General features: G+C 39.5%; 1 protein-coding gene across 5 annotated transcripts in view; it reads right to left on the reverse strand.

Moving 5' to 3' along the window:
• MYBPC1 (myosin binding protein C1) overlaps positions 1–9951 on the reverse strand; it is a 69915-nt gene that overhangs the window by 46835 nt on the left and 13129 nt on the right. For all 5 annotated transcript variants that reach the window (XM_015627478.1, XM_019006651.1, XM_019006650.1 and 2 more), the window contains exon 2: positions 1662–1694. In XM_015627478.1, the coding sequence (XP_015482964.1) occupies positions 1662–1694 (33 nt within the window). The remainder of the gene's footprint in view (positions 1–1661; positions 1695–9951) is intronic.

Raw genomic sequence — 9951 nt, forward strand, 5'->3', positions numbered from 1 at the left:
TGAGATGTGGAAAGACCTCTCACAATGACTTCCCAAAAATGTCCTGGTGCAAGGTGCTTGATTATGTCCAATAAACTATTTGTAAGTTATAAAATTTGGAATCTTGAAACCAGCTTCCCTCTGAGGGTATTAGCACTTGATAATCCAAGATGCCAGCATCTTGTGTCAGGCAGAAGGAAGCTAGAGGTGACTGGCACGTCCAGCTTAAAAACATCTCAGACTGGTCTGTGTCTAACCATAAAGGTCTAATGACACCCTACTTAGTTTTCAGAAGAAAAACAGGTAAGAAGAAAAGAAAGGAGGTTATAGAAGCAATTTTGTATTTAATCCTGTGTTTTTAAATAGAAAGGAAGACGGTAATTATTAGAAAATGTTAGATGTTTTTAATGCAACGCTTCAAAGATGCTATTCCTTTCTGTATACAAAAAGCTGTTTCTCATTTTGGTTCTACTTGAAAGTTGAGATTGATTAAAAACATGAATTCAAGTACAAAGTATATCAGGTAAGACCCTAAGGGTGAAATTAATTAGTTTAATATTAACTGTACAAATTTTATGGTTGAGTAAAATATCATTAATTAAAAACCAATTAAGTTTCCTTACAAATATATGCAATATGAAAGAGTTCATCACATAAAAATAATATGTGGATAATTTAACTGTGAAACTCCTTGTGGCAAATGATACCTTTGTCATTTTTTAATCAAAGGGTGTATTGTTGAAACAAGGACATCTTGAAACAGCCTTATAAAATACCAGTTAGGAAGACAGTAAGTGAAGGCAGATTTAACACTTGTAGGGTATTTGTTCTGTTTGGAATTGCTATTTAGGTTGCTACAAAGAGTATAAAACTCACCAAATGGTTAAATTAGACATGCATACTGCAGATATATGTATTAACCATTATCTGAGAATGTAAGTGAACTTACTCAAAGGCACAGGGCAAGGCTTGCCTGCCTTTCCAGCTCCCAGCAGAGAGAATTCTTGTGCTTTGAAGAGCTTCAGCTCTACCTGAAGCCCTCATCCTTATGAATGAGTTTTGCCTCACCTAACTTTGGCTTCCTGGAGCTCAGCCACTCCATTCTAGACAATCAATCACACTGCTCAGGGCGACTGCCTGCACATGGATATCTAGAGACATTTTAGATAGCTTACCTGGGAAATGCCCACTGGATGGGCATGTATGACCCAGGATCTGCTCCACTGGTCAGAGGTGGAACTGCTGAACTACTCAGACATGATACATCATTTTCAAATGGTTAAAAGTAAGTGAAATTAATCCCATGCTTGATTCTGTCAACTTTACTCTCAGTGTATCTTTTAGGTGAAATGAAAGGGAGTATTTTGGTAATTACATGCTGCCCAGCATCAAAGAGGACAGCATAATTTAACCACATAATTTAAGCAGACATGGTTTACCTGTATCCTGAAGGACATTTGCAATATTAAGCAAACAGCTAATCACTCACAAACAAAAATTGAGTCTGAAAAATCAGTAATCAGGCAAAGTGAAGTGAGGATATCTTACGTGGGCAGGCTTTTTTTTTTTTACTTTCCTTACTGTCCTCTTACTTTCAAAGAGACAATGAACACAAACCATGTTATGGCTATGCAGCATCTGTTGTTAGTGCCAGAGCTCAAATTAGCATTTTTTACACTAACCTGGAGGTGGCGGTGCACTTTCATTTTCGGTTTCTGAAAAATGAGGAAAGAAGACAGATATTGAGCTTCAAATACAAGCAAACGTTTTTCATACATTTGGTATACATTTGTTGACTTTGAGTTCTTTAATATTTAAGTGCAGCTGTGAAATTTATTTTGCTTTCTACACACAACATGTGACAACTTCAGAGTGACAAAGTCAGAAATCTGAAGCTCTTGTTCTGCAAAGAGAAGTTAGAGAAACTGTTCAGTGTGGAGATAGATAATATTCATAGAAATGTAGAATCCTTTAGGCTGGAAAAGGTCTTTAACATCATTGAGTCCAACCACTAACCCAGCACTGCCAAGTGACCACTGAACCACATCCCCAAGAGCCACATCTACACATCTTTTAAATTCCTCCAGGGATGCTGAGTGCAACTCTCTAGGCAGTCTGTTCCAGGGATCAACAACCCTTCCAGGGATGAAATTTTTCCTAATATCCCATCTCAACCTCCCCTGGTGCAACTTGAGGCCATTTCCTCTTGTGCTATCACTTGTTACTTGGGAGAAGAGATTGATCTCTATCTGTCTGCAGGTTCCTTTCAGGTAGTTTTAGACAGTGATAAGGTCTCTCACTCATGTGCAAAATTAAGCAAAATTTTCACCAACTGAAATAACATCAGACATTACTTTAACTGTGAAGTGTAATGGATCCATTAACTTTGGGGGATCATGCAGAGTGAATCCAGGGACCTTAATCTCATTTTCACCATACCATTAGACCTAGAGATCAATGTTCAGTGCAAGCAGAAATTAAAAAAAACAACAACAAAAAATGTTTAGTTGCTCTGAGTAGGATCTGCAGTATGTTTGGATTTTCCTCCTGATTTTTAATGTAAATCACTTCCCTTTCCAATGTGTGATACAGAAACCAGGCTTTTTATCCTATTTAAATGTTATCCTTGTGGGATGACATGTTTTCCCATCTAAAAACAGCAGAAAAAATTGTCTAGCTAAAATAGATTTTCAAAAAGAAAAGGAAGCTTATTTTCAACATTTAAAAGCTTTAGTAGTCTGAACAGGTTGAAAACAGCAATGTTTTTTGGCACTAAAATTGACTTACAGTTCAATGACTTATAACAAGCAAAGATTTAAAAGGTTGAAACCCTGAACTGTAAGAGTAGATGGCTCTTAATAACCTTTATCATGTTATGGACATTAACTCTTGGAACCCCACCTCAGGTCAGATTCAGGAAAAAAATTTCAGTATCTGTCACTCAGAAATGCTGGTAAGGCTATTTCTTTACACTCAGTTCTAAATATAACTAAACCACAATTCTCATTCTTAATAAATCCATTAAATGTTTTAAAGGGAGGAATATTTTTAATGCAAATATTATTTTAAACTGAGTGTGTGCATTTGTTATGGTGTAGGAACTTCCAGTCACATACACAGATACAACAACAAATCCTTGTAGAGGTTTCAAAGAGAATCCCTTGCTACAGGGAAAGAGCTTGTGTTGGAAGTTCTGATCACAGCACCCACCACACAGAATGGAAGCAAGTATATTAAAGACCAACACACAGAGTGTGAAAATAAAGAAATATCTTTACATGGGTTCATAGCAATTTATTTTTTCTGGTCTCATTACTGACATACTAAGTTTTGCTTCATGGCCTAGAAAAATAAGAAAAATTTTCATATGAAAACTTGAAGCTTATACCACAAAGAGTATGTCTTGGAACTTATTTGCTTTCCTACCATGACATTTCTCGCTGTTTCTGCTAAGATGCTCCACTGAGACATCATTGTGGCATGGAAGTATGTTTCTTGCATGGAAAAGTAATAGCAGAAAATTATTGGTTGCATAATTTTCCTTGTGAAAATTATTAGCTAGAAACAGGGAGTATTCTTATGAATACTGGATTATAAAAACCTCACTGGCTTACCAGTAAGAGTTACAAACTTATAATTAAAAACTCAACAAATAAAGCACTTTCCACTCTCAGATGAAAGGCCTATGAGACTTTGAGGGACTTTCCTTGAATTTTTCTTTCATTTTGAGAGGTATTCTGTGGCTTCACTGACACTGTAACACTGCTCAGCAATCACACATCTTACAAGTCCTGCCTCACCCAGCACAGATGTTAGCCAAAGCTTACGGCACAGACCAGGCCTGAAACATTATCATTATAGTCTAAACTTCTTCTCATGCATGCAGACAACAAAAGGAGACATTCAAAATCTGAGCACTCTCACAGGCAACCTACACCATTGGACCCTGTTCCTAGCAGAGAGCTTGGACTAGACTATCTCCAAAGGTCCAACCCCAAAGGTCCTTTCCAACACAGCTATTCTGCAATTCTGTGATGAGATGAGGACAGAAGACAGACAAAGTCAGTGGTTTGTTTCCTAAACCATAATTCAAGGCTGTTGAGGGCATTGATAAGAAAACCGAGTCAAGAATGGAGCCCAAAGAAGAGACCTGAATTATAAGATGGAAAGAAAAACTAAAAGGAGAGAGTTTCAGGGACTGGGGGTGGCAGAGACATGGGAGATACTTCGTAATCTTTTGGCCATGAGCAACCCCTTTCATGGTCATGCCTGGCTTATAGTTCCATTCCTGAGGACAGCCAGGAAAAAAACCATTAATAGCTCCGAGTAGTTTCCACCTCCCCAAAGAATGACAGCCCTCTCTGGCTGACCTCTGCAACAGGCTTGTCAGCCAGGACAGGGCTCTGCACCCTCAACCAGCAGCTTATGGCTGTGCTCCTTCCCTCGGAGGCATGCTCCCTGGAGTCCCCACATGCCATTCCCCATGGCCTGTTGCCTAATATGGCGCTCTGTCCAGGCATTGTCAGGGCATTGCTGGTGGAGAGAGGCTCCAGCACGCAATCCTCAATCCTTTTGGAGAAGTGCAGTTCACTGGGTTGCGATGATGCCTCTTGAGCTAAAGGGGAAAGAGGCTGTTGAAGGTCCAGTTACCACTGAATCGACACCATAACGTCAAGTGCACCTTCTACAGAACAAATAAAGTTAGCTTCTGCTTCAGAATTCCAAAAAAACAAGGGTCTCTTCTTTGCAGTTCTTTATCTGAGAAGCTGAGAATGTTGCATTTCAGTGGGTTGTGTCGTTCTAAGCACAGACCTTGGGTAAGTCTTTGGTTGTGAAACTGGTAATGCACTGGCTATATGTAATTCTACAGCAAGAATAGGAATGAACTCAGCAGTCCTCTCTAAATGGCTACTCAGGAAAGATAGTGTGTTAAGTGCAGTTAGAGAATAAAATGAAAGCACACTGTGACTTAGATAACATCTCCAGAAATGCTTTCATGCCTCAGCCATGTCATGAGATGCATTGAGGATCCAGTTTGACACAGGATATGAGCACTTAGAGCCAAGACATTTTTATTTGTAATTTATAATTATATATGCACACACACACACTTGAAAATCAGCAGGAGATGTAACTTGACCCATTACCAACAATTTTCCATCTCTTCTTCACATTTATCATGTTCACTTTTTCAGATGAAGTAAGACTTAAGATCTCTTACTGAGTATATAGATAACTAAGCTTAAAGTTCTATGATATTAAGTGATGTGCTAAAGTTATGAAGATACTTAAGAACCATGTTAAATTAAGGCTATCATTATTTAAAATTTCAATTCCATTTTAGGTCTGGCTGCACTGGCATCCAACCTGCCGCAGCCAGAAGAAGCTTTGGCAGGGAATTGACATAGGGATGTCAGCTTGTGTGTGGTGGCCAGTTCTCAAGGGCTCTGAATTCCCGCTTCCATTGGCTTCTCTGGCAGCACAAAGCATAGTAACTCCCTGACATCACATATATTACTTTTCACACTGGAGTGCAATCATAATGAGGCATGATGATGGTTCTAAAGCAGTCTCCAGGTCCTGCTCTACTGCTGTGCTGAAAGCAAAGTATCTTGGGGACCTGCAGTTCAGACCGTTCAAGAACTACAGCCTGTCAGCAGGCATACTGGGAATGAGGTCTGGCTGGGTAACCCTTTCTATCATTCAGCTCTGTACTCATGACCAGCTCTATTTTGAGTAGGCTTAAGAACTTTCAGTCATTTTGGAAAATGAGTAGTGGGTGTTTTTTTTGGGTTTTTTTTGCCTTAGGTAGGTAAAGGAGATGACCTCGGGCATTAAATCAGAGCTTGCAGAAAGCCTAAAGATAGCATTTCACTGTCACTGGGCTGGAACATTCACAGGAAGGAGGAGAAAAGTCTCCTGCACTAATTTCTCCCTGCAGTTCTATACAGATCAGTTACAGCCCAGCAAAGAATAGCCAAGGGATTCAGGATCTCACCCAGTCTGAGCAGAGGACTTATCCCCCATTTACCTGGAAAGGAAAGCAGGACTATGACTGCACCATCATGGACACAGGTATGATATCTGTCTTTGCAACAGCAACATATTAAAGAGACTCTCATATGTCAAACAACATGAGGATAGTCACTTAGTGCTTTTTGTCACAAAGACCTGTCACTGTCAACGTGTGTCCGATTTAAGTCGATGGATTAATCTTGAGGACATAGCCTCGAGGGATCAGACCAATATAACCATTACGTAGGCATTCCTAAAGTGCTGACTCTGCTAGTCAGACAAGAATAGACAAAATGCTGGTTTGGGGAGAGAGCAGGGCTTACCCCAGCTCCTGTGCAGTTGTGTCCTGGTGTCAGGCACAGGATTGTCCCCTGTGCCTGACACCAGAACCATCCCTGTGGTGCCACCAGGCTTTCTCCTGAGGAAGATGCTCCACTGAAATGAGTGGGCAGGGAAGGACTAAGGATGTGGAACTGTTGCTTAGCAGACCTCATGTCCAGATCAGCAGCAGACAAAAGCAGTAAAGTTTATATGCCATTATAGGACACAGAATGATCCACACAGACACTGTTCAATGTTATGATAGGGAAAAAAGTACTTTTGTTTTTCTGACTCTAGTATTTATAGATTCTCATCAATGACCAGGGATTGGATAGTCAGGTTAGCACCTTCCCAACCACACTGGTCATGAGAAACATCCATCAAAAGACATTGCTTTAATGGTATGGATAAACATCTATATTTACAGTTAATTTCCTGGGAAAGTGGCTAGAAACAATAAAAACAAGATCAGAAGGTTTAATTTTCAGGGTGACAATTATTCCTTTCATTCCTTTCATTCCCAGAAAAAAGGGTGTTCTGAAACAGAGAAATGGGTCAGAATGATTGGACTGTTTTTTGTGGATCACTCCACCCAAATTATCACCTGCATCAGTGATGTGGGTAAAAGCCATAGCCTCACCTTTTAGGAGACGGTAATATGCTCAACAAACTATGGAGATTATCAGAACATGACAAACATTTCACTGGGAAACAGTACAGTTAGCAGATCCCAGAAAATGAGCTGGAAAAGAGAGGGCTCAGTTCAAAGTAATTTATAATCAATAAAAGTGCATTAAATTGGACTTGAAGTAAACACAATTCTTATTTAAAAAAAATAAATAAAATGAAGAATTATTGTCATTCTGCAAAATCTGAGCACAGTCATGCATGCAGGGTCTGCCTGGTGTCTCATGAACCTGGTCTCCACTGAGAAATAATTTGATTTGAATGCAACTTCCACAGACAATTCCCAGTCTGAGCAGAAGCAAGAAACTGTAATATCAGCTGAAATCATTACCTTCTCTTATCAGTGTTCATGGACATTTTCTATGTTATTTTTAAAACATACCTAGAGAAACTGTTCTAAGCAGACATTGGTCCTAAATCCTGAAAGCAAACTTGTTCTAAAGGACTGAAGTAAATAAGCTCTGATTGGTGCTCTGTTTGCTGGCCAAATCACTATTATTGTGGCCAATAGTGTGATAGAGCCAAACTGATACATTTATAGTGTATTTCTAGTTTCTGTTTCCACTTGTAGTGATGATAGATTGGACAGATAAACTGCTGGGTTTGATTTGAGACAGTGTTTAAAGGTGAAAACAGCAAACTTAGGTTAAATACTCCCTCTTATTATAACAAAGTGGACAAATCTGCAGGTTCACTGAAGATGAAGTTATTTTATATTCCAACAGCTTAAAAGTGTCACAGTCCAGTGATTCACTTTCAGGTAGGGACTGAAGAAGAAGTAAAATCAACAAAAAGTTTGCCCAGAAATTTAGTTTGGCATATGATTAAAATTCAAAAAACCCAAACAAGCCCAAGGATATTAACTAGTCCCATCATATAATCTCACTGAGAGCAGTCCCATTTCACGACTAATCTAAATGCTTTCCATTATAAAAGATTTTATGGGCCATCAGAGCCAATCAAACCATCACATGCTAAGTGTAAGAATGTTCCCTGACTTGAGGGCTGAAAAACTGAATGAGCAGTTGGAAAAAAAAGTCTGGTAATAGGGAATTCTGTGGAATAGACTAGATACCAAAGAAATAATTTACAGATCCAAATGAGGAGCTGGAGTGTAATTGGTGAGTCCAGATTTTTTCTTCACTTCCATTCATAGTTATAGAAGCACATAAAACAATCATTGCTTATTTAGAGTGTTTTCCTAGTGCTTTCCACTTTTCTGAAGTGATGGTGCTAAATCAAACCTGACCATATGCAAGCTTCCACTCATTTCTTGTGTTTTCACATAGGAATTAATCTCTAAAGAACACTGTAACCATGACCTTGAACAAAAATTATTTCTAAAATATATGTTTACATGTCTATAGTCTTCTAAGTTCCTTCTTTTTCAAACTCAAAATTCCATGGGTACTGTAACAGGCACCTGGAAAGCTGCCAAGCACTGACAGTATTTAAGACAGATAGGGGAAATTTAGTGGCTATAGTCTGGTTATCAAGTTCCCATGCATTCTTAAACTCATTTTTAGCCTATTCAGTCCACAAGGCACCAGGATGGAGTAACTGAATTCCATTCTATTTCCATGATATCTTTCTTCTCTTACTTTATATCAAAGAAAATAATCCATAAATGCTCCTGAGCATTTGTGCAGCTAACAGGAAAAATGAGTATCTATGCTGGTATCTCACACTTCACAGACTAGCAGTAGACCACAATTTGAGTACCAAATGTCATTGAAATTTTTGACTAAAGTTTTTTGTACTGAGTTTTTCACAATCACAGTTTTCTAATTTATTTCATCATTAAAACCATACCAAACCAAAAATCCTAAGTTGTTGGATTTTTTGACTTCCAAGACTGATTTGTGATAAAATCTTGTGGATAAAGTTCTGCTTGTTAACCATTTATCAGACAAAAGGGCTTTGCTGAAATATGTCACAGTGTTTACCAGTGTGAGGAAATTCAGTTTACTGTCATTGCTACACCTTCATGAGAAAGCTTTGTCAGCACAAGTGTACTTGCAGAGCCTGACACTATTCATAGTGACATTGATTTATCTTTTATTCCACATCTTGATGTATTAAACTTTATTCCCATGTTTGGAAATAAAAACATTCTATATTGAAATGTCACTGCAAAATTTGTTATACAACGAGGGATATGCAATACTGAGTGCTGCTGAAAAAAGTTCTTAGTTTGCATTTTCCTCCTAAAATATGCATAGTGAAAATTGTGGAAATCCCACACAGAATCAACTTCTTCCTACAAATGATAGAGAGCCTCAAATTTTCCTCTATTATGGCACCATCTCAGTTTCTATACCACCAACTTAATGTGAGACTGAAATGACTGACAACTCCTAAAATTCTGCGTTGCTCACCTCCCTGTTCTCAGTCACCTGAGCCTGTCTCTAATGCTGCTTCATAGGATGCACTACACAATTCTGGCTCCGGTTAAACAAAGCCAGTTTCGTTGGCTGTGAAAATACTGCCAGCGAGATGGGTGCTTATGTCTAAAGGGCAGAAGCAGCACTCCTATTTTTACACTATGAAACTGTGTCTTACTGTAAAACCAACAAAAAACCCCAAACTCAGTCCTGAAAGAGCAGTGAGCTGTGACCCTCACAGATTTCCCCCTGCAGTGGACAGCTTGAAAGCCCTTGCTCTTCTCAGCCCAAAGAGATGGCACAGGCTCCTGGAGGGGCTGGAGGTGGGAGCTCTGTAGAGCCACTCGCCCCGGACTCCAGCCCGGCTGGGAACATTTATTCCTCCTTTTTCTATTTCAAAGGGTCTGTGAAAGGAATCCCTGCCTGCACCTGGGGCCGGCTCGGCCTTGTCCCCGCTCCTGCCCCGCAGGGGAAGATCGGATTCCTGCCTTCGGGAAAAACCAGGGATCCGTCTCCCAGGGGGACATTCAGCCCTTTAGGGTGTGCAGGGACATGGGACAGCCCA

Source organism: Parus major, chromosome 1A (genome assembly GCF_001522545.3).
Source record: "Parus major isolate Abel chromosome 1A, Parus_major1.1, whole genome shotgun sequence".
NCBI classification, from domain to species: Eukaryota; Metazoa; Chordata; class Aves; order Passeriformes; family Paridae; genus Parus; species Parus major.